This window comes from Bufo gargarizans, unplaced genomic scaffold (assembly GCF_014858855.1).
Source record: "Bufo gargarizans isolate SCDJY-AF-19 unplaced genomic scaffold, ASM1485885v1 fragScaff_scaffold_289_pilon:::fragment_2:::debris, whole genome shotgun sequence".
Classification (NCBI taxonomy): Eukaryota; Metazoa; Chordata; class Amphibia; order Anura; family Bufonidae; genus Bufo; species Bufo gargarizans.
In genome coordinates, this window is record NW_025334083.1 from 501,851 (window position 1) to 527,814 (window position 25,964).

General features: G+C 42.0%; 1 protein-coding gene across 2 annotated transcripts in view; it reads left to right on the forward strand.

Annotated features, from left to right (window-relative positions):
• Positions 1–1,317: 1,317 nt before the first annotated feature.
• Positions 1,318–25,964, forward strand: part of APOE (apolipoprotein E) — a 29,988-nt gene continuing 5,341 nt past the window's right edge. The window contains exons 1-4 of one of the 2 annotated variants that reach the window (XM_044272961.1): positions 1,318–1,353; positions 22,496–22,586; positions 22,884–22,943; positions 23,097–23,247. In XM_044272961.1, the coding sequence (XP_044128896.1) occupies positions 1,333–1,353; positions 22,496–22,586; positions 22,884–22,943; positions 23,097–23,247 (323 nt within the window). In that variant the 5' untranslated portion in view covers positions 1,318–1,332. Of the gene's footprint in view, positions 1,354–22,495; positions 22,587–22,694; positions 22,755–22,883; positions 22,944–23,096; positions 23,248–25,964 lie in introns of those variants that run through there. The other variant, XM_044272962.1, reaches the window with a different exon arrangement.

A 25,964-nucleotide genomic window follows, 5' to 3' on the forward strand; every position in this document is an offset into this window, starting at 1 on the left:
TAGTCAAAGGTATCTATGACGTACATGATTTACAAAAAAATATCTTGCATATGAGTGCTAGAAGCCATATGGGGTTAACCTGCGGCATGTCTGTCCCCATAACCACACCTACGTGTTCAGTATTGAAACCCATTTACATGAATAACAAGCAGCGCCCGTTCTCAGCAGTTTGATAAATATAATAAAATATCACCTCTGACAATTTTCATTCCAGTTTTAATAAACCAATAAATCCATAACCTCAGGGAGAGAGAGAATGATTTTATAATAAAAGTCACTGCCAAGTTTCCCCTTGTCCAATATTACTCTTTAACAGAAACCACTACATGATAACAAATATGAAATCAGTGGATATCTAGGGCAGGGGCAAATAGCTTATCTTATCGTCACCAAAAGTAGTTTTACTACTGACTACACTAGAAAAACACCTGATGTGGAGCTGTTATTATCAGGAGTAGTGTGAATATAAACTTAGGGGCACATTTATTAAGACCGGCGTTTGTCTTAATAAGCCCTGTAGCTGACGGTGGATCGCCAAAGTTATGAAGCGGATCCACCGCTGCTTCTAAATGTAAGACTGATTCCTTGCTGTCTGACATTTAGACTAGAGATGAAACATCCAAAGTCGATTTGCATAAAACTTTGTTCTAATACTGTACGGAGAATGTATTGGCTCCGATAAGCCGAAGTTATTGCTTTGCGACGTCTCACGAGACGTCACAAAGCAATAACTTCGGCTCATTGGAGCCAATACATTCTAATACTGTACGGAGCTCCTGCTCCATACAGTATTTGAACAAAGTTTTATGCGAATCGACTTGGGATGTTTCATCCGAATTCGATTCGCTCATCCCTAATTTAGACCTTTCTTCTACGCCTGAAACAGGCGTAGAAAATGGTAAATGAGACTGGCCTGCCAGCCGCCCCCCTCCCGTCCCATGCCATGCCCACAATTTTAGACCTGCCGTGAGCGGGTAAACGTCGCAGATTGTGGTGCGAATGACTGTTGTGCCACAATCTATGCCTTAAAAACTCCTAATATAGGCGTATTTCAGTATAATAAATGACCCCTTAGTCTGCAAGGTTCTGCATGTGCCATGGAGGCAGAGATTCACTGTGAAGTGCTCTCAGCATTGAGCTGCTTCACAGCCCCTCCCCTGCTCTGAGTGACAGCTGTAGCTTCCAACCAGGAGACCACTTCTGCTGTCACTCAGCAGGGGGAGGAGCTGTGAAGCAGCTTAATGCCGAGAGCAGGTTTGCAGTGAACCTGCCCCTCCTGGGCACTTGCAGGAGCAAAACCTGGCAAACTAAAACTTGATATTCACACTCCTGATGATAAAACCTCCACATAAGGTATGTTTGTAAGAAAGAATCAGCACAGAATAAGGAAATGCTAGCTCACAGTATGTGGTATAGGGGGTAAAACCGGACTTTTGTGTACATTTACCAATGAAGCCTGTAAGATAGCCGTAAACATCACCATATTGGGTTTCACCCATAAATAGATGCCAAATTGTGTCCTATTGATTCTTAGTTATATCTGTTTTCCTGGGAAAGTTGACTGACAACCCATTGAGGCTTCACCCTTTTATTTCAGTCTCTTGGACTACAATCTGTCTAGTTAGGCCACATCCTTGTCTGTGGTGAAATCCATGATAATAGGGTAAGTGATTGATCCGTTAAAGGGGTTGTCTTGAGTTATGATAAAAAAATATATATATATCTATATAGCATTGTAAATCTGACGGGCAGAAATATATAAGCTAAGTAAGTTTTAGGTAAAAAAAAATATAAAGTGCCATTTCCTCAATTCCCTGGTTAGCTTCTGGCCCTTTGTTTATTTGTAATAACAACAATCTCGCTCTGCATAGGGAGTGAATAAGTCTGCCCTAAGTGACATGTCTGCCTGCTGGGAGACTCAGCAGCATGTTGTATTTGTAGGATTAAAAGTCCCAGCTGTACAATGACACTGCTGATGCACACAGGATCTTCCCCCTACCCGTTCTTGTGCAATGCTCTGAAGAACTATTCCAGTCTGTCAGCTCCTTTGCCCAGCATATGTCTCCTCACTGCCTGCAGCTACTCAGTAAAGCCTTCAGCCCTGAGTCTGTGCAGCTGAGGTGGTTAATGGTTTTCCTGAAGAATCCACAGAGAGATCAGACATCAGCATCCGGCAGTGCAGGGGGTGTGGCCAGCAGAGTGACGTCTTGTGTACAGACACATATCTGATCTCTCAGGCTTGTGCACAAAACAAAGTAGGGAGAGAAGCTGATGTCACAGGTCATGTGACCCTCAGTGAAATCTGAGAAAGGAGCAACTACAGATGCAGTAAGTGCATGGTCAAGCTGTTGCATTTGATTAGTTAGAAACATACAAAGAACAAAAAAATTACTCGGACAACCCCTTTAAGAATCTTTATTTGGTCCTTGTGTCTGTTTTTTGCTTTCCGCGTGTCATTCATGTTCCACAGAAACTGCACAGACTTTTAGTGCATCCCGTATAAATGGTCAGTGAAACAATGGATGGTGTCTGTATCTTTCATGGAAACATAGTCTATAATGGATCTGTAAACTGACAAAAATAGGGAATTCTTTTGTGGTAACCATGGACCGTGCTAAAACACGGAATAAACACATAAAAGTGAATAGGTACATGTGCTGTCCATGGAGAACACAGACGCCACACATCCGTGAGTCACATGCAGGGATACATAAGCAGGCAAATAGAATAATGAAAACCTTAGGGTCCATTCACACGTCCGTAGTTCTGGGTGCGGGTGTGGACCCATTTATTTCAATGGGGCTGCAAAAGATGCGGACAACTTCAATGGTTGCCACCCAGCTTTTCATAAAAGACTATAGAGATGATTGGGTTACATTACAGGTAACTACAGGTTATCAACCCTTAAACTGGAGATAAACACAATGAAACTGTCCAAGATCACACAGTCAAACTCTGCCACGTCCCAACTTCACATTTACTTATTGTTCCTGGAGGGCAAATTCCAACCACTATGAAAAGCAAGTTCATGTATTAAACAAATTCCTGCAAAAGCCTTATAAATCAGACTTGCTATGTCAATATAAAGTGTTTTTCCACATAATATATAGTGGACAGTTTTATGGATTTTGAGATTTTGTACTTTCTTTGGCTGTAACCTATAGATGTGAGTACGCATGAACTCAATATACATCAGACCTGTGCATACTTGAATTGTAGACGACAGCTAATATTACCCAGAACTGCTAGAAGCGGTAAAATTTTAAGACTTCATATAATTCAAGTTACAACCTGCTGCATACCACCAGAAGATCTGTAATGAAGCCCCTTAGGTGACTTTCAGAAATTCTTATAAGAAAGGTTAATTTATTCATGGACTGTGTTATGTAAGTGGTTGATTTATAGGCCTGTGTCCCCATAATAACACTTCCAGTCACTGCAACCTGTAAGCTCGGTGTTATTATAGGGTCCCTGGGTCTCAAAAGAACCAAACAGAATTCAGCTTATTTTCCTACCACCTTCAAGAAAGTGATCCAAGAGGTCTGTATGGTGTCTACTGAGCCCAGTGTCCCCATGATGACTTTGTCTTTACATTGTACAATGGTTAAATGAAGAATGACCATTTCAAAGAGTTCCACATGTGTTACGGAAGTATTATAAAGCATTTCTATGATGGTTGACCACACCAATAACAGTAAAAATTTGAAAGGAGTTCTCTCTGGAAGAGAGGAGAGCTGGTAAGTAAGTGCTTATCTGGTCTCCCTGCTGCTCATTTGGATATTCTCCACATTTGGAAGATCAGACATGTCTACTGGGTGCCATTGTCTCCGATGGTGCCTGAGAGTGAACAGAACTGCAGAAACTGGGTGTGGTAAGTACAATAAAGATTGACTTGGGGTAGGGTTGTCACCTTTTCTTCAAGCCAAACCTGAACAGAAGGGAGGGAGGGCCCCCTTCCTGGCCCCACCAATGTCCTGCCTCCAGTCACGCACATGCCCTACCTCCACCCCTGGTCGCTGTTGCACCGCGATCGTTACATCCCTGAAGAGGCTCATTAGCATATTATAAGTATTTTAAGAGAAAGGCGGCAGGCAGGGAGTTATAAAACACTGTTATGTACAGTCGTGGCCAAAAGTTTTGAGAATTACATAAATATTGGAAAAGTTGCTGCTTAAGTTTTTATAATAGCAATTTGCATATACTCCAGAATGTTATGAAGAGTGATCAGATGAATTGCATAGTCCTTCTTTGCCATGAAAATTAACTTAAACCCCCCCAAAAAAACTTTCCACTGCATTTCATTGCTGTCATTAAAGGACCTGCTGAGATCATTTCAGTAAGCGTCTTGTTAACTCAGGTGAGAATGCTGATGAGCACAAGGCTGGAGATCATTATGTCAGGCTGATTGGGTTAAAATGGCAGACTTGACCTGTTAAAAGGAGGGTGATGCTTGAAATCATTGTTCTTCCATTGTTAACCATGGTGATCTGCAAAGAAACACGTGCAGCCATCATTGTGTTGCATAAAAATGGCTTCACAGGCAAGGATATTGTGGCTAGTAAGATTTCACCTCAATCAACAATTTATAGGATCATCAAGAACTTCAAGGAAAGAGGTTAAATTCTTGTTAAGAAGGCTTCAGGGCGTCCAAGAAAGTCCAGCAAGCACCAGGATCGTCTTCTAAAGAGGATTCAGCTTTGGGATCGGAGTGCCCCAGTGCAGAGCTTGCTCAGGAATGGCAGCAGGCAGGTGTGAGCGCATCTGCACGCACAATGGGGCGAAGACTTGGAAGATGGCCTGGTGTCAAGAAGGGCAGCAAAGAAGCCACTTCTCTCCAAAAAAAACATCAGAGACAGATGGATCTTCTGCAGAAAATATGGTGACTGGACTGCTGAGGACTGGGGCAAAGTCATATTCTCCGATGAAGCCTCTTTCCGATTGGGGCATCAGGAAAAAGGCTTGTCCGGAGAAGGAAAGGTGAGCGCTACCATCGGTCCTGTGTCATGCCAACAGTAAAGCATCCTGAGACCATTCATGTGTGGGGTTGCTTCTCATCCAAGGGAGTGGGCTCACTCACAATTTTGCCCCAAAACACAGCCATGAATAAAGAATGGTACCAAAACACCCTCCAACAGCAACTTCATCCTACAACAGTTTGGTGAAGAACAATGCATTTTCCAGCATGATGGAGCACCGTGCCATAAGGCAAAAGTGATAACTAAGTGGCTTGGGACCAAAATGTTTAGATTTTGGGTCCATGGTCTGGAAACTCCCCAGATCTTAATCCCATTGAGAACTTGTGGTCAATCCTCAAGAGGCGGGTGGACAAACAAAAACCCACTAATTCTGACAAACTCCAAGACGTGATTATGAAAGAAGGGGTTGCCATCAGTCAGGAATTGGCCCAGAAGTTGATTGAGAGCATGCCCAGTCTAATTGCAGAGGTCCTGAAAAAGAAGGGCCAACACTGCAAATACTGACTCTGCATAAATGTCATGTAATTGTCGGTAAAAGCCTTTGAAACGTATGAAGTGCGTGTAATTATATTTCACTACATCACAGAAACAACTGAAACAAAGATCTAAAAGCAGTTTAGCAGCAAACTTTGTGAAAACTAATATTTGTGTCATTCTCAAAACTTTTGGCCACGACTGTACTGCTGACATTAGCCCATTGCTACATAACATAATGCTTTTTCTGATGATTGACAGATTCAGAAACCTGTTTAAACACTGTTACATTTACACACGTCAAATGTTTTATATACTTTTTTAGAAGTGACTAGGACAGGTGTCAGGATTGTCTTGGTCACACACAGGTTGAAAAACCACTCTGCAGGCAGGGCACAGTGGGCACTGGGTTGGGCACTACTTGGGCAGGCTGCTGGACTGGAGAAGAAGAATGATTTCTCCCACGGAGCTCCCTGCCTCTCTCTCTCTGATGTCACTTCCTGTGGACCTGACTTCCTTATCAGAGAGAAGGAGGGAGGGACAGGGAGGCAGGGGAGGAGTGAGGGAGACCGGAGACTGAACAGTGAGTGAGCACAGCGCTCTGAGTCTGAGGATGCGCTGCCTGGCATCACTGTAGAGGAGGGAGGGACTCGGGGAGCGCTGCGCTCAGCTGATCACCCGGCCGCCGCAGTCACAGCTTATGCGATCGGATCATCGGAGTCTCGGTTGGAGTCGGATGTCCACACTGCAGTTTAAATGAATCCTGTGCCCGGGTCTAAGAAAGGCTTGTACCTGGGCACAGGATTACAAACCCGAAGTGTCCGGGTCAATCCGGTACGGGTGGCAACCCTAACCTAGGGTCTGTCTTTAGTTTAGTTTTTATTTATTTATGGGGTTTCTATTTATTGTCTGGTCTGCCATCAGTATAAGGCTACTTTTACACCAGCGTTTTTACTGGATCTGGCAGGGTCCAGCAAAACCGCTTCCGTTACTGATAATACAACTGGATCCGTTCATAGCGGATGCAGATGGTTGTATTATCTTTAACATAGCCAAGATGGATCAGTCATTAACTACATTGAAAGTCAATGGAGGACGGATCCGTTTTCTATTGTGGCAGAGAAAACGGATCCGTTCCCATTGACTTGCATTGGGGTAATGCAGGATCCGTCTTGCTCTGCATCCCAGTACGGAAAGAAAAATACAACATATTGTGGTTTGCTCTCCGGTCTGGGGACGCAACTAAACGGAACGGAATGCATTTTGGAACATTCCGTTCTGTTCAGTTCAGTTTTGTCCCCATTGACAATGAATAGGTACAAAACTGAAGTGTTTTTTTTTTCGGTATTGAGCCCCTATGATGGATCTAAATACCGGAAAAACTAAAATGCTAGTGTGAAAGTAGCCTGAGGCCTCATGCACACGACCCTGTGCCAGCCGTGACCATGCTGCAGATTGAAAATTGCGGTCCACAATTCAGGGGCCGGCAGTCTCCAGACACAGGTCTGCGATCTGCATCCGACAGTCCATACCGCACGCATGCACTACATTTTTGCAGTGTGGAGGCACGGATAGAAAACCCACGGAAGCCCCCCGTAGAGCTTCCATGAGCTTGTGATCCGTGCCTCCATTACACACCATATCCATATTGTGGAGCCATTGAAGTGATATATAGATGTGAATACGCATGAACTCAGTATACATCAGACCTGTGCATACTTGAACTATAGACGACAGCTAATATTACCCAGAACTGCTAGAAGCGGTTTAAAAATCTACGCATTGCACCCGCACTGAATCCTGACCTATTCATTTCTATAGGGGGTGTGTACATGAACGTTGTTTTTCACGCATCACTTGTGCGTTGCGTGAAAATCGCAGCATGTTCTATATTCTGCATTTTTCACGCAACGCAGGCCCCATATAAGTGAATGGGGCATCCGCAAGCCAGTGCGGATGCAATGCGATTTTCACGGATGGTTGCTAAGGAGATGAGATGAACCCTTAGGGCTCATGCACACAACAGCATTTTGCATTCAGTATACTGGCCGTTTTTTTAGTTCAGTATGCCGTACATATACTGAACCATTCATTCCAATGGTTCAGCAAAAAAAAACTGAAGTGTCTCCGTGTGCATTCCGTTTCAGTATTTCCGTACCGTGAAAAGATAGAACATGTCCTATTCTTGTCCGCAAATCGCGGTGCTTGGCTCCTTTCAAGTCAATGGGTCCGCAAAAAAAAAGGAACACATACGGAAATGCATCCGTATGTCTTCCTTATCCGTTCCGTTTATGCTGAACCAACTATTGAAAATGTTATGCCCAGCCCAATTTTTTTTATATAATTAGTGTACATGGCATACGGAAAAACGGAAACACAACGGAAACAAAAAACGAAACAACGGATCCGTAAAAAACGGGCCGCAAAACACTGAAAAAGCCATACGGTCGTGTGCATGAGCCCTTAGAAGGATCTTCTATCTTCATTCAGCAGGACCTGCACTGACGTCACCACGCTCACTATGTGGTGAGTGCGATGACGTCAGCACAGGTCCTTTTGCAGGTCCTGCAAGAAAAAGAAAGAAGACTATGTCGGCTGCGCGATCAAGTGGACATTTTACTTAGGCCTCTTTCACACGACCGTATGGCTTTTTCTGTGTTTTGCGGTCCGTTTTCACGGATCCGTTGTTCCGTTTTGTGTTCCCGTTTCTGTTCTGTTTTTCTGTATGGCATATACAGTGTACAGTAATTACATAGAAGAAATTGGGCTGGGCATAACATTTTTAATAGATGGTTCCGCAAGACTGAGTGGAGCCACAGAACGTGATTTGCGGGCAATAATAGGACATGTTCTACCTTTCAATGGAACGGAAATACGGAAACGCAATGCATACGGAGTACATTCCTTTTTTTTTTTTTTTTTGCGAGCCATTGAAATGAATGGTTCCATATACGGACTGCAAAAAACGGCCCGTAAACAAAAGTCGTGTGAAAGAGGCCTTAGCATTCTGTATTAAGAAGGCTATTATTTTCCATTGTAACCATGTTATTATGGAAAATAATAAAATCTACAGAACACCAAACCCGAACTTCAGTGAAGAAGTCCAGGTTCCGGTCTGGGTAACACATTCAGTTTTTTATCACGCGCGTGCAAAACGCATTTAAACGCTTTGCACTCGCGCAGAAAAAACTGAACAACGCAATCGCAGACAAAACTGACTGAAATTGCGTGCGCACTCCGGATAAAATCTGTGATGCCCATGTGAAAGACTTCATATTACAACCTGCTGCCTACTACCAGAAGATCTGCAATATAGCCCCTTATATGGCTGGTGCCTGTATATTGCGGACTTGCTGTTTGAGAGCCGGAATATGGGCACGGACCTGCTGCGGTTGTGTGCATGAGGCCTTAGTGTAGGGAGTTTGGTCTGAGGTTTGTGTTTATTTGTAAGGACGTCAGACTTTACCCAGGATCTTTTTGGCAAGTGAGTGGTATACCTTGCTCCCCACTCAACGACCATGGAAGGAAACAGATGGTCACAGTTGTAACGTGAACTGCGGTCTTTACTAGTCTGAATTCATATGGGTCAACAAGCTTTGTGGTTACAACTTACAAGTTATCACAAGAGACTTTTGGCTTAATGGTTACAGTCTGATGTGAAGCTTCAAGCTTAAAGGGATCGTCCATGTTTTTACTATTGTTGCCCTATAATTAGTACAAGTCAATCAATATCTGATCAGTGGGGTTCAGACACAGCACTCCCTTTGATCAGCTGTTATGCAGTATCTCTGGGGCCTGAAGTCCGCACTAGAACTATACAGCTCCATCCACTATGTAGTGGACAGAGCTAGTTACTGCAACTAGTGAAGTGAATGGGAGAAGCACACCACTTACCAGCTATCTACACAGTGGATAGATCTGTGTTGTTCCAGCGCATACTTCCAGTGCTGGGTCTACTTTAGAACAGCTGATGGGTGAGGGTGCAGGTGAATAGGCCATCAGTAGTAAAAGCCTGAATAAGCCCTCATTCACACATACAGTTGCAAGAAAAAGTATGTGAACCCTTTGGAATGATATGGATTTCTGCACAAATTGGTCATAAAATATGATCTGATCTTCATCTAAGTCACAACAATAGACAATCACAGTCTGCTTAAACTAATAACACACAAAGAATTAAATGTTACCATGTTTTTATTGAACACACCATGTAAACATTCACAGTGCAGGTGGAAAAAGTATGTGAACCCTTAGACTAATGACATCTCCAAGGGCTAATTGGAGTGAGGTGTCAGCCAACTGGAGTCCAATCAATGAGATGAGATTGTAGGTGTTGGATACAGCTGCCCTGCCCTATAAAAACACACACCAGGTCTGGGTTTGCTTTTCACAAGAAGCATTGCCTGATGTGAATGATGCCTCGCACCAAGGAGCTCTCAGAGGATCTACGATTAAGAATTGTTGACTTGTATAAAGCTGGAAAGGGTTATAAAAGTATCTCCAAAAGCCTTGCTGTTCATCATTCCACGGTAAGACAAATTGTCTATAAATGGAGAAAGTTCAGCACTGCTGCTACTCTTCCTAGAAGTGGCTATCCTGTAAAGATGACTGCAAGAGCATTCACCCCACAATGGTGCAAACACTACCCAATAAGTTTTACAATCTCTATGACAACCCTTCCCAGAAGCTGGCAAGAATGATTTTATCTCTTTGCTCCCAATGTTCAGACCAATGCATAATCATTACACACAAAAAAGCGGGTTTATTACTTTAGCAAGGAATGTAAACAATTCACCACTGACCCATAAACCCTGTGCAGATGTTACTTTGCTGCTTTGTATTATGTGTTTGTGGATTGAAGGGCTTTAACTCGCCATGTGGAATTGCAAATAACATAGTAGATGTGCCGCACAAAAAATAAAAAGTGACAAAAACATTCCAATGATTCCTCACAGCTCCATTTGTCGACATGTTTTTCCAAAAAACTTGTCAAGGAAATAGAGTGTGAAAAAGAGGAGTTTATTAAAGTTAGTTAAAATGTATTAAACATATCCAACATTTTGTGACGCATGTATGTGAGTATGTTTGGCGACAGTGCGGTGGAAGGAAGCTGTGTTTGGGTCATTATAAGAAATTTGGTGTAATATGGGATCAATTTCATGCATCCTACTGGGAAATCTTTCCTATTGTGATCACAAATTTGCTACCAATGAGCCACTCTATTGCCCATGGTAAAAATATATGGGGTAATGCCCCCTGCTGTCAATTATAAGAACATTAGAAGTTACCAAGCCGTTACATGACCAAGCATGAGGCCACATGCTCGGAATATTTATCACAGAATTTCATGGTAACTGGGGTAATATGTTTATAAGGTATAGTGGGGGGGGGGGGGGGGTCTGCTTTTTTCTTATAATACCCACCTGAGCTGCTGCAGAACCCCTTTTTGAAGAGTTGGGGTGCTAAGGTGTGTATTATGATATTGTGCAACGGCTTAGATGCTTATAATAATGTACTGCAGCAGATGAGGTGTGTATTATGATGTTCTGCATCAGTTGGGGTGTGAATACGAGATGCTACAGCAGTTCAGGTGTGCATTGTAATATTTTGAGGTATGTATTATGGTGTTCTGTGGCAACTGAGGTGTATTTTGATTTGTGTCAGTTGAGGTGTCTATCATGATGTTCTGCAGCAGCTGATGTATATATGATGAAACTCTACAGCAGCTGCAGAGTGTATTATGAGATGCTACAGCAGTTGAGGTGTGTATTATGAGGTTCTGCAGTAGCTGAAGTGTATATTAGACTGTAGCAGCTGAGGTGTGTATTATGATGTTCTGCATCAGTTTGGGTATGTATTATGAGTAGTAATGGATGAATATCGGCCGGGACGGTTCGCGAATGCGATCAAATGTTCGCGAACCGCAAGTTCATGGCGGGGCCCATTCACTTTAATGGCAGGTGAACCTGAAAAACCTTCAGCTCATGTTTGTAGCCACCAAATACTTAGTAGAAGTGCACAAATAGTCCCACAACATGGACAGTGACATACTAGAGGGGGATCAATGACAAAACATTTTAATGTGTCTTAAAGGGAAATTCTCTGAAATGTGCCCTGCTGGATTTTATTTTAGGCCACAGAACCTTAAAAATTAGGCATTCACCTAAATTCTGATTATGTGGCTCGAGGTACATTATGCGGTCACTGAATAACAATTTTACCGTAGCCCACTTTTTTTTCACTTTTTTTGGGGGGGGGGGGGGGGGGGGCAACTGGTAAATCCCACCAGTAGAAATTATTTGTTCCAAAAGCGTTTGTCCCTCTGTGTAGCTGCGGTATCTCAGCAGAACCGCTCACCACCACTGCTGCACAATACAAATCCACTATAATACACTTTCTATGTTAGAACGTATATTATAAGTATATTACACCCCTCAGTAAGTCACACCTATCGATAGCACACCTATACCAGTCCTTAAATAATACTTTTGTGGCCCTATTAGCTAGAGTTTGGTGTCCCTAACAGTCTGTCCCTGCTCCACATAGCAACCTCTCCCTACACTGGCAAAAGACTGAATGTAAAATGGCGGCCAGATTTTTTTTTTTTTTTTTTAGAGGGTGGGGGGGTGTCCATGTGCTGAAACATCTCAATTGGCTGTCCTGTACCACCTGATGGATGTGTCATGGGTCAAAGTTCTTCACAATGTAAAAGAATATGGCGGGCGTGAATATCGCCATATATTTGCATGTTCGGCGAATCATGAACGCGCAAAGTTCATTGCGAAATGCCCGCAAGGTCATCTCTAATTATGAGATGCTACAACAGCTGAGGTGTGTATTAATTCTGCATGCATTATGAGATTCTGCAGTAGCTGAGGTGTGTATTATAAGATGCTGTAGCAGCTGATGTATATTATAATGTTATATGGCAGCTGAGGTGTGTATTATGATGTTCTGGATCAGTTTGTGTATGTATTATGAGATGCTACAGCAGTTCAGGTGTGTATTATGAGATTCTGTAGCAGCTGAGGTGTGTATTAGAAGGTTCTGCATCAGTTTAGGTGTGTATTATGCAGTTTTGCAGCAGCTGAGGTGTGTATAAGGATGTTCTACAGCTGCTGAGGTATGTATTATGATGTTCTGCTGCAGCTGAGGTGTGTATTATGCAGTTTTTCAGCAGCTGAGGTGTGTATTATGCAGTTTTGCAGCAGCTGAGGTGTGTGTTATGATGTTCTGCAAAATTGCTACTGGTAGGTGCTATATAAGCAGACTCAGTTTTATACTGACTTTAAAACCAGCCTCCATGGCAGACTGACTGGTCAGGTGTGCATGACTGCTTGGAGATCGCCACGCCTCCAATATATACTACAAAGAAAAAAATGTGGGGGGTTCAGTCCGCACAACCCTTTATGCAGGTGCACATTGCTATGGAAAAATACAGATACAAACGCAAAAACACAAATGCAATCGCACTCTGCAAACCAGCAATCAACTCTGAAAAAAAATAAAAAAAATAAAAAAATCACAGAAAAAACTAAGATAAAAACATCCTGCACGATATGATACAAATTTGCGGATGTCCCTGGCCATATTATTGAAGAAAACCACAGAAACAAGATAATAATGCACTTATTAAAGCAGATGCAAGCACTATATATGGACTAAGTCCTCACCCTGATATGATAGTGTCTGAGACACTTAGTCAACATATTTTGATCAAAACACATCTAAGCCCGCCTACCGAGCGTCAAGGTGGTCTCAGGTCAGGCGGGTCCTACGCTAAACCTACCTAAGCCGTTGGGCTTCTATGTTCAGGAGCGCAGACGCCGCACATATGGTGTGCTGCTCCTAGTAACCTCCATGTGCATCAAGCAACCAATGGGAGGAGGAGCAAGCACAGCCATATGTACCACCTAATTAAGGCGCTCATTGGATAGGGGAGGGGGGCAAAAGTGCAGAGGAATGCTACTCCCAAGATACTAGGTGCGCATTCACACTTGAAGGTGCCACTCCCTCAAGCAAACACTACATAAACAAAAAAAATCACAGAAAAAACTAAGATAAAAACATCCTGCACGATATGATACAAATTTGCGGATGTCCCTGGCCATATTATTGAAGAAAACCACAGAAACAAGATAATAATGCACTTATTAAAGCAGATGCAAGCACTATATATGGACTAAGTCCTCACCCTGATATGATAATGTCTGAGACACTTAGTCAACATATTTTGATCAAAACACATCTAAGCCCGCCTACCGAGCGTCAAGGTGGTGTGTTTTGATCAAAATATGTTGACTAAGTGTCTCAGACATTATCATATCAGGGTGAGGACTTAGTCCATATATAGTGCTTGCATCTGCTTTAATAAGTGCATTATTATCTTGTTTCTGTGGTTTTCTTCAGCAATCAACTCTGCCCTACCTCTATGCTGGATGTTGAATGAGGCATTGGTGTACATTTTGGCCAAAGCGTAATAAGCCACTCACCACGTCAAGGTCGCCTCCATGAGTGGTCCCTAACACTAGTTCCCACCTGTTATGGGCCATGACAGCCACACAAAGTCCAGGGAGCGCAGGTGTGCATACTGTACCTGCGCTCCCTGGACTTTGTGTGGCTGTCATGGCCCATAAAAGGTAGGAACTAGTGTTAGGGACCACTCATGGAGGTCGACCTTGACGTGGTGAGTGGCTTATTACGCTTTGGCCAAAATGTACACCAATGCCTCATTCAACATCCAGCATAGAGGCAGGGCAGAGTGCTGGTTTGCAGAGTGCGATTGCATTTGTGTTTTTGCAGTCCAGCACCTTGACCCTCAGTTTCTTTAGCAAGGCAGTGGTCGTCTTGAAGGTGTGTTTGGGGTTGTTATCATGTTGGAATACTGCTCTGCGGCCCAGTTTCCAAAGCGAGTGGATAATGCTCTGCTTCAGTGTGTCACAGTACATGTTGGCATTCATGGTTCCCTCAACCAGCCCCAAACCATGACACTCCCACCACCATGCTTGACTGTAAGCAAGACACACTTGTCTTTTTTGTACTCCTCACCTGGTTGCTGTCGCACAGGCTTGACATCATCTGAACCAAATAAGTTTATCTTGGTCTCATCAGACCACAGTATTTATTATTATAGGCATGTCTAAGCTGTTTAAAACACAAAAAGAAGCACACAATAGGGTAGTACATCCTACACAATATTGTAGGTGACTAATGCAAAATGGATGCTCACCTTGGGGGGGGTTGTACTATAGGTAGGCACAATCCTATTGTAGGCCTGTATGGTAATAACAATCCAGATACCTGGCATGCTGCTGCAGGAGTGTGTCCTTGATGAAGAGAGGCCGAATCCCTCAAGGAAATATAATAGAAGAAGATAATCCCGACTTTGGCACAAAGAACACTGGTACAAATGGATTGTACATCAAACGATTCTTCTGTATTGTAGAATGTATAGTATATCCAGAATAAAACAACACTTTTCGGGGAAACTTAAGTCCCCTTCATCAGGTTAGTACATTCATGATTTTTTACGTCTATTTTGAAAAGACAACCTTTGGATATGGCACCGAACACGTGCACTCAACTTCTTTGGTTGACCATGGTGAGGCCTGTTCTGAGTGGAACCTGTCTTGTTAAACCACTGTATGGTCTTGGCCACCGTGCTGCAGCTCAGTTTCAGGGTGTTGGCAATCTTATAGCCTAGGTCAGGCATGTCCAAACTGCGGCCCTCCAGCTGTTGCAAAACTACAACTCCCAGCATGCCCTAATAGCTGTAAGCTATCCAGGCATGCTGGGAGTTGTAGTTTTGCAACAGCTGGAGGGCCGCAGTTTGGACATGCTTGGCCTAGGTCATCTTTATGTAGAGCAACAATTCTTTTTTTCAGATCCTCAGAGAGTTCTTTGCCATGAGGTGTCATGGTGAACTTCATGTGTGAGAGCGATAACACCAAATTTAACACATCTGCTCCCTATTCACACCTGAGACCTTGTAACACTAACGAGTCACGTGACATCGGGGAGGGAAAATGGCTAATTGGGAAAAGTTTGTCCACTTTTGTTGCCAGCGGTTTAGGCATTAATGGCTGTGTGTTGAGTTATTTTGAGGGCACACCAAATTTACACGGTTATACAAGCTGTACACTGACTACTTTACATTGTATCAAAGTGTCATATCTTCAGTGTTGTCCCATGAAAAGATAGAATAAAATATTTCCAAAAATGTGAGGGGTGTACTGTATATCAGGATGTTCTGCAGCAGATGAGGTGCATATTATGATGTTTGGCAGCCAAGGTTTGTATTATGATGTTCTACAGCAGCTGGGGGGCATATTATGATGTTTTCCAACAGGTATGTATTATGATGTTCTGCAGAAGCTGAGGTATGTATTGGGATGTTTTGCAGTATAAGGGTGGGTTCACACTAGTGTTAGGCATTCCGTTATGGCTTTCCGTTATAACATGGTTATAATGGAAAATACTGGAATGCCCAGGCAAAATGCAAAACGAAGGCTTTCCCTTTGCTTTCCGTCGTAATAAAAGTCTATGGGAAAGCATAACGGATCAGTGGGTCCCGTTATGCAAGACGGAAAACAAAGACCTGTCGACAGGACTTTGTTTTCCGTCTTGAATAACGGGACCCAGACGGATCCGTTTTGATTCCCATAAACTTCTATTAGGACGGAAAGCAAAGGGAATGCCTTTTAAAGGCTTCCATTTTGCATTCCGTCATAATACAAGTCTATGGGCAGAATAACGGATCCATCCTTCTGTCTTATGGATTCCGTTATTTTCTGTTATAACCATGTTATAATGGAAAGCCATAACGGTATCCCTAACGCTAGTGTGAACCCACCCTAAGATGTATGATTAATTATAATGAACACTCTTGCAGTTGTATTTTTTAAATACATGGGGCATATTACATCAATCAATCAGTGGTTGCCACAGGAGAAATTTCTTGACAATTTTCTCATAGTCAGTATTTGGTCAGTGATTTACTGTACATCAGTGATTGTGATGCACACAAACGTATTTTCTTTCCGGGTCCGTTACGTTTTTTTTTCTTGCGGACCCATTAATTTCAATGGGTCCGCAAAAAACAGAAGTTATTCCATGTGCCTTCTGTTTCCGTATGTCTGTATTTACGTTCCGCCAAAAAATAGAACATGTCCTATTATTGTCCGTATTACAGACAAGGATAGTATTGTTTTATTAGGGGCCAGCTGTTCCGTTCCACAAAATACAGAATGCACATGGACGTCATCTGTATTTTTTGCAGATCTGTTTTTTTGCGGACCGCAAAATACATATGGGCGTGTGCATGAGCCCTAAACCAGGAGTAGAGGCTACACAGATAAGGTATAATGGAAAGATCTGCTCATGTTCTGTGTTTTTGACCTGTACTTAGTTTTGGCTCATAATCACTGATGGAAATCACTGTTCGAACACTGAACGTGTAAAAGCCACCCACAGTAGATCGTCTGTATGAGGAGATAAGCAGTGTCTATGTAGCATTGTTCAACTCCACATTCTGTCAGAACCTGATGGTCGTGTAATGTTTGTACATGATGATAATGTCTGTAAAGCGCTATGGAATATGTCAGCACTATACAGTAACGTAGCTAAAGGCTCATGGGCCCTGGTGCAAGAGTTCAGCTTGGGCCCCCCTTCCCTCAGTGCTTTGTGGAAAGGGGCAGGGAGCACATGGCCTTTCTGCTGCCCAAGGCAAAAATTGAAACAGCAACCCCCCCCCCCATGCCAAATTCTCAACCTTACCCCTTCCCTCCAGCCCTACTGTTAACGACATTCCTGGAAAACATTACATACAGCACTACAAAACATACAGGGAAATACAGCACCACATATCTCATCCAGTGATGTCTTCTCTCATGTAGATATTATCTCTCCTCATCTCCTTTCAGACCAGACAGCCCTGATGATTTCTTTCAGCCATCTCTTGTCTCTGCAGAGTTTGACAAATAGACATCTTAGTTACCTTTCCATCATCCTCACACCTTCTCAACACCCCATCCTGGCACTCCAAATACTGTGCTCCCCGTGCTCCCCATTACTATACTGCAGAAACAGTCCCCTTGAAATTACTAGTACCATGCAGACAGTGTCCCCTTCAATAATTATTGGCACACAGTGACCTAAAAAATAACTGTAACAAGCAAATCCCTATTAGTGTCCCTGACAAACATTGTGTCCCCCAAAAATAATTGTGCCCCAAAGTCCCACTAATAGAAATAATTATCTCCCAGAGTGCATAGTGTTAACAGTGCCCTCAATAGTAATAATGCCCCCTTGTGCCCATGCTAGTAATCATGTTCCCAATAGCCCCCAGTACCAATATTTCTCCTTATAATGTGTGCCAGTAGAAAAACGCCCCTAATATGTTCCAGTACAAAAATAACCACTTGTAATGTGTCAGTGCAAAAATACCCCCTTATAATAACGTGTGCCAGTACAAAAAAATACCCATTATAATGTGCACCAGTACAAAAAATACCCCCTTGTAATGTGCACCAGTAAAAAAAATACCCCCTATAATGTGCGCAGTACAAAATATAACCCCTTATATTGGGCACAGTATAAAAAATACTCCTTACCTTTCAGATCAGACCCCCCATATCAAATCCTCAGATCAAACCCCCATATCACACTTCAGATCAGACTCCTATATCAGATCCTCAAATCAGACCCTTATATCACACCTCAGATCAGACCCCAATATCAGATCCTCAAATCAGACCCCAATATCAGATCCTCAAATCAGACCCTTATATAATACCTCAGATCAGACCCCCCCATATCAGATCCTCAAATCAGACCCCCATATCAGATCCCCATATCAAACTTCAGATGAGACTTACATATCACACCTTTGTTTTAGTTCCCCCCCCCCGCATATCATACATCAGATCAGACCCTCTTTAGACCATCATGTGAGAACCCCATATCAGACCTCAGATCGGACCCCCATTAGACCTCCATGTCAGACCCCCCATATTAGACCTAAGATCAGACCCCCTTTAGACCTCTATATCAAACCCCAGATCAGAACTTAAAATAAATAAATGAACTTACCTCCCCTGCTCCGCCGCTCCTCTCCAGGTCCAGCGGTCTTTCCTGCATTCTTCGCTCCCTGATCTTCACTAGGTCTGCACTGTCACCCGACTGCCTGCAGCATCAGTCCATAGTGTGTGCCCTAAGTTCCTGATGCTGTACGCAGTCAGGACCGTGCAACACGGTGCCCCGGGATAACCAGAGAAGAAGGGTGAGTATAGCGCTTCACTCCCCCTGCCTCCTGCAAACTAGTGAGAGCTTCCATAATGGAAGTGCTCAGTAGTATTCGCTTTATAAGACGCACCCTGTGGGCCCCCCTGGCTTAGGGGTCCGGTTTCAACCACTGTGACCCCTATAGCTACACCACTGGCGCTAAGTGAGTAAAATACATAAATATATTATTCACCACATATAACTGTGCACATCTCATTATCTGGCATTATCATATACAGAGTGAATACGTATTATCCATTCTCATCACTTTTAATACGGTTTGCTCGGAGGTGATACCACATACTTATTTTTGTCCTAGTAAAAATGCTGCTGTAAGTGTATTTGGTTTTCCTTCAGCTGTGTTCTGTATGGTGATAAAGGGGGCACAGAAGCCACAATCATCATCTTCTCACCATGCGCGCAGCAGTGTGCTTGGTTGGGAAATATTCTCTGTCATGAGAAAACTACAACTTCTTCCTGACAGTTATATACTTGCCGTCATTAATGATGATGATGATGTATAAATGTACACGGAGGTCACAAGGGTATAATAACCTTATAGGAACACTTTGAGGCAATTTTTTTAAAACCATCTAAAATAATAACTATCTTTGGTGCCCAAAATAACCAATTACGGCGCAGCACTAAACAGAATGAAAGCTGCACTGTGATTGGGAAGCTAAAACCGTTGGGCACATTTTCTAAAGGTTTTATGCCACAAAAATTTGATTATGCATTTGCGACATTTCGAGCATCACTCCACTTTTCAGAAGTAGCAATAAAAGGTATGGGACTTAGTGGGAAGGGTGTGGCCTCTCACCGTTCACCAGAAACTGGCATAACCTATAGTTGAAATCTGTGCCAGCTCTTAGCTGGTGTAGATTTCAGTTAAAGATGCGCCTGTTAAAAATTTTTGCGCAGCTCACTCCAGCGCACAGGAGAAGAAAGCTGGTATCTCAAACACCACTCTTGATCAATTCACCCCCAGTTTATAACTATAGACAGACTGGGGGTATCAGCAGATTGGGGACTGGTAGGGTGGAAGAAGCCAAAGGTGATGGCTGAGAGTGGATGGTGATGTCATCACACTGGGAGCTCAGGCCCTTTAACATCAAGAGAGGAACGACTGCCTCTGCTTGTGCAAGTGAATGAGGTGAGTAGTTTTTATTTTTTGTTATGACCCCCTCCCCCGCACTTTGTTAATAGAGGGATCTATTTTGTGGGGGGGGGGGGGGGGGGCACTATGGGGGACAGTATTACTGTTGGGGGCCACTATGGGGGGTATTATTACTGATAGGGCCACTGTGGCGGGTATTATTACTGATGGGTGCCTCTGTGGGGGACATTATTAATGTGGGCACCACTATGGGGGACAATATTAATGCTGGGGGACATGATTACTGATTGGGTCCACTCTGGGGGACATTATTAATGCTGGGGGACATTATTACTGATTGGGTCCACTCTGGGGGACATTATTAATGCTGGGGGACATTATTACTGATGGGGGTCACTATGGGGGACATTATTGATGTTTGGGGCCTCTATGGGGGACATTATTAATGGGGGGGTCACTATGGAGGACATTATGTTTACTGCAGGATTTGGAATTGAAATAAAAAAAAAAGCCAATGAAAATCACTCATTGTTAATGCAAAACGGCCATTAAAACACAGCCAGACAGCCAGAAAATGGATGCAAACATGGCCATGAAAAACTGACAGTGTGTCCGTTTTTCATGGCCATTTTTTTCCACTGTCGTGTGAATGTAGCTTTAGATACGTAAACTCCATGTTTGTAATTGAAATGCTGCGGCTGACTACTTAATACCAGTCTAGTCAAATTCCAAGCATTATTTGCAGACATTCAGATTAGTGTCTGATCTGAAGATTATCCCTGGATCTAGGGCTGTTGGTCTACTGTAATAGTTTGCTATACTTTAAGATACATAAAGTTTTGCAGTCCCTGTGCCTATTAGTGATATATCTTGGTGCGGCTACTGTCGGGGTGTTGTTCTCTCTTTCCTATGTGACTGTAATAAACTTCTTCTCTCAGTTTGTAATGTTTTTGACTTTTGGAGCTCTCTAGCTATTTGATAGAGGTCGAATCCTGTGGAGAAATTGGCCAAGAAAACGATTTGACAGCTCAAGGATCAAGTGTAAGGTGCAGCCCAAGGGTTTCTCCACCCCCCAAAATGTCTCCAAGGCTACGGGGAACATTTATCATTCTGTGTAGGACAGTTTTTTTCGCATGATTTGTTGCATGTTTTGTTTTTTGTTTTTGTGTGCAAAATTCTTTACCCATTTACCCACTTACACCATACTTTGCCACTTTTTAAAGTGGTCTAAGTTTTAGGAGAAGTTTTATCATCTCCACCCCAGGAAACCCACTGGTGTACTTTTAGAGACATATGCGGCCTGTGGTTCCTGGACTGAGAACGGTGTGAATCAGCCCTAATATAGCTCCCTGGAAATCCAAGAATGTCAGTTCAGACAGAGAGAAAGGTAGATGGATAGATAGTAGATATATATTAGATAGATAGATAGATAGATAGTAGATATATATTAGATAGATAGTAGATATATATTAGATAGTAGATATACATTAGATAGATAGATAGTAGATATATATTAGATAGATAGTAGATATATATTAGATAGATAGATAGTAGATATATATTAGATAGATAGATAGTAGATATATATTAGATAGATAGATAGTAGATATATATTAGATAGATAGATGGTCGATATATAATAGATAGATAGTAGATATATATTAGATAGATAGATGGTAGATATATAATAGATAGATAGATAGTAGATATATATTAGATAGATAGATAGTAGATATATATTAGAAAGATAGATGGTAGATATATAATAGATAGATAGATAGTAGATATATATTAGAAAGATAGATGGTAGATATATAATAGATAGATAGTAGATATATATTAGATAGATAGATAGTAGATAGATAGTAGATATATATTAGAAAGATAGATGGTAGATATATAATAGATAGATAGATAGTAGATATATATTAGAAAGATAGATGGTAGATATATAATAGATAGATAGATAGTAGATATATATTAGATAGATAGATAGTAGATAGTAGATATATATTAGATAGATAGATAGTAGATATATATTAGATAGATAGATAGATAGATAGAAGAAATTCCACGGCACATCAAAGTAGTAAAATAAATGTAGTGACTTTATTCACCAGGCATGCAACGTTTCGATCCGCTTCCTGGGATCTTTTTCAAGCAATGGCCAGGAAAGATCCCAGGAAGCGGATTGAAACGTTGCATGCCTGGTGAATAATCACTACATTTATTTTACTACTTTGATGTGCCGTGGAATTTCTTCTATCTATTCATTTGGAGCAGTGTCGTCTCCTCAGCCGCTGGCACTCCATCCATATACAGGAGATTGCAGTGCTGCCCAACTCACATTTTTTTCTAGATAGACAGATAATAGATAGAAAATAGATAGATAGCTAGTAGATACAGTATGAGATAGATATGATATATACAGTATGAGGTTAGATTAGATAGATAGATAGATAAATAGATAGACATACCATTTGACCATGACTGACGCTGAGATGACTAATTGTAAAGTCTTGCAAGTATTCATTGTGTCTAATGTTGTCACTTTCCAGTTATCTTTGGGTTAACCCTGTACAGAGACTAGATTGCTCATTAGACTTCGCCCCCTCCAACCTAATTCTGATCATGTGTTTGCCTCCAGCTTCAAGGTGCAAGAGTGCAACCCTTACAGCTCACAGCCAGCAGCTTATATAAAGAGAGGCAGAGGAAGGATAGCAGTTGCTACTCAGAAGGTGAGAGATGGATGGTGGTGGTAGTAGTGGGGTTTGGGGGGGCGGAGACTTCCCGATAGAGGGACTGAAAAATATAGAGCTATATGATTGGGTGTCAACAGACCAAAACTAATTTGTTTAAAATGTAAGACAGGACTTCTATCGACTTGACATAAAGAGTAATATTGGGTAAGATTCTGGTTATGGGGTAGAAAGAACTGAATGATGGTTGCCTTTTGGGTAGTAGAAGCTTTTTTAAGATATTGGGGTTCTAGCCCTATCATCTCTTTACATTCAGTATCCATTTTTCCCTTCAAGGATCCTACAGGCGCATCATGAAGTGGACAATTCTGCTGCTGACCATTGGGCTCCTGGCAGGTAATTTATTCAATAGTAGCCCATAAGGAAATTTATGGCTAAACAATAACAGAAGGCCTATGATATATGGGGGGAATTGATGGTGGTACTAAGATAGTAATACATTTTGGCTCTCTCAAGGCTTGGATGTCACTCACCATCATATTTCCACAGGAGCCCAGGGCCGATCACTTTTCAAAGATGAACCAAAGACAAAATGGGAATCTGCCCTGGACAGCTTTTGGCACACACTGAACAAAGTAGAGGAGGCCGCAGATGAAGCCACTTCAAGGATGAAAGATTCTCAGATCGGCAAGGAACTCGAGTGAGTAGAATAAATTGTTGAGTTCATGGTGGTGGTAACTTTCAATATGTTGACTGTAGGGCCAGGTCAATAGCTTCTCAAGACCTAGTAACATAAAACCGTAGTTGTGCTTCAGACTGACCATATCACTCTAGAAATGTTTGCAACCATTTACATCATATTCTCAAAATAGGTACAATACACTATACATATGTCATTAGTCTGCCACTTATTGGAGATAAGCCCAATTTTTATTAAAATAGACCTAAAGTAAACCTCTAAAACGTAGAAAAAAGTGTTTTTGTCCCCCCCCCCTTAAAACCAAGGGGGTATTTCCATCAGTTCAAGATTGGTGGAGGTCTGACTTCTGGGGCCCCCACCAATTTTGAGAATGAAGAGAACTGCAATCCCTTCAAAGTTTTCCCAGCACAATGAAGCTTCCCGCCACCTAGATTTCTAGGAAACTGCAGCCGTCACTGTGCACTTGAATGAAGAAGATTTGCAGTTTTCTGCATAGCGGGTAGCCTGGATCGCCACCAAGCAGGGACAAACAGTGAAGGCAATATGGTACAACTGTATACAGAATTGTATATGTGCGATTGATTTAAAAAAAAAAAAAAAAAAATTATACCTAAAAGAGATTTATGGGATTAGAACAAATACTATGGGGTCATTTATTATGCCCCCATTGCCAGTTTTCTGGAGCAAAAAGTCACAAATCCTGGGTCCTAATTGGTGTTTTTATGCCACCCTCACCACTTTACAAAAGGGCAAAAGGGGCTGTGGTGAAGGTGGGCCACCGGCCCCGGCACAAGTATCATCATTTATGCCAGTGGCATAAATTTGGTGTAAATAATGACTGAAATCTACGCCAGCTTGATTTCAATCGGAGGCATGGCCTGCAACCTCTAGGGGCGTTAGGGATATCATGGCACACAATGATCATGATAAATCCGAGCCCCCCTATGCTTTTTTCCAGAGACAGGGCCACCTTTATCCATGGGTTGTGCCTGCTACTGCAACTCATCCCCATTCAAGTGAACAACCCATGGGCAGGAGTTGAGCTGTTCCTAAAAAAATAAAAAATTATTCTGGACTTTTATGTGATGTGATGAAAAGTGTAGTCACCAGAGTCACCATTATTGGTAGCTCTACTAGCATTTAGCTATTGACTGAGCTCTCAGTTCTATATGAAGTTTTTTCCTTCATATAATTATTTCATATCACTTCACGTCTCCACTCTGCTGCACAGACACAGCTGTCACCAGGTGTAGCATTTTATGAGCTGAAGCTCTGAACATTGCAGTAAGAGCCTGTGGGAATGACCAGGACAGGACAGGGCATGTCCACCTGGGAGACATAGTATGTGTCTGTGATAGTAGCCTGAAGACATATGATAAAATCTGCACAACATAGTCACTTTGGACAGCGCATAAAACATCTGCCGGCAGTCGCTTTTCTTAGCTCTTAGTATTATTAGACATTATCATCTTACTTTATAATATCAGAGCATTCCCCCCAATCATAAAACTAATGGATTTAGTTGATCTTTAAAGGCTGCGGACCAAAATAATGCATCTAAAAAATCCTGTCTTGTGCAGTGCAATGTGTAACTTTTTTTTTAGCATCTTTTGAGGCGTTTTTGTGGTGTTTTTACCAAACTATATATTTGAGCACCTGTTTTTTTAATAGCATTTACTTGCATGACTTGCATTTTATATAGAAAAATATATACCCCGTCACTTCCTGTTTAGAGCAGTGTAGGGTAAATACATTGGTACAAAAAAAAACTTCATGCAAAGTAAAAAAAAAACACACCTAAATCATGCTGGGATTTAAAAAAAAAACATCGACCCAAAGAATGCTACTACAAAAAATGTCTGTATGTCCTACATTCAATATTTCCCATAGGCATCCATGAGCTCTTTTTTTTTTTTAACTAAAAATGATGCAAAAAATGCCATCAGCCATAACGTGGTTTTCCAATCTTATGCAAGCGGGTTGTGCAGTTGTCTGCTTCTTTGCCCCCTGATAGCCTCTGCTTCTTGGCCCTACGGGCCACCGCTGTAGCCAGCCATTGACTTAGCAATGATTTCCTGTGTGTCAAGTAGGACCAGGAAGCAGAGACTGGGGATGGACCATAAAGGAGCGACAGGGGATCATTGAGATGAGTAATGACTTATTTTATTATAAAAAAAAACAAAAAAAACTTAAAGGCATTTTTCAAGACGCAAATACTGATGACCTAAGTTATAGAAAACCCTTTTAACCCCTTTAACTGTTGTAGAATAGAAAGTTTTGCAAACATCTAAAATATTTTGTTTCAATTCCTTACTGGTTTCAAGATCTCTGCTTGCTGTCAGTGAATAAATAAAAATGCTGTTTACATCTAATAACCATTAAACATGTCCTTATTATTTCCTTACAAACAACTGGTTACAAGAGGGAGCTCTGATCCACTGTGATACGTGCTGCTTGTATTTTAGATATACTGAGATTTTCAGCCTCTGGATATATATATCACCATGAATACTTCTGTTCACTGACCACAGGATGAGCTTTTGATAATTGTGGGGAATTCAAAGTATATTAGAAAGTTGCACTGTATTTTTTTATACAGTGATTAATGGGTTTTCTGAAATTTAAATGTTGAAGACTTATCCTCAGGATAGATCATCAATATCTGATTGGTGTGGTCCAACTCTTGGTACTCCCGATGACCAGCTCTTCGAAGGGGT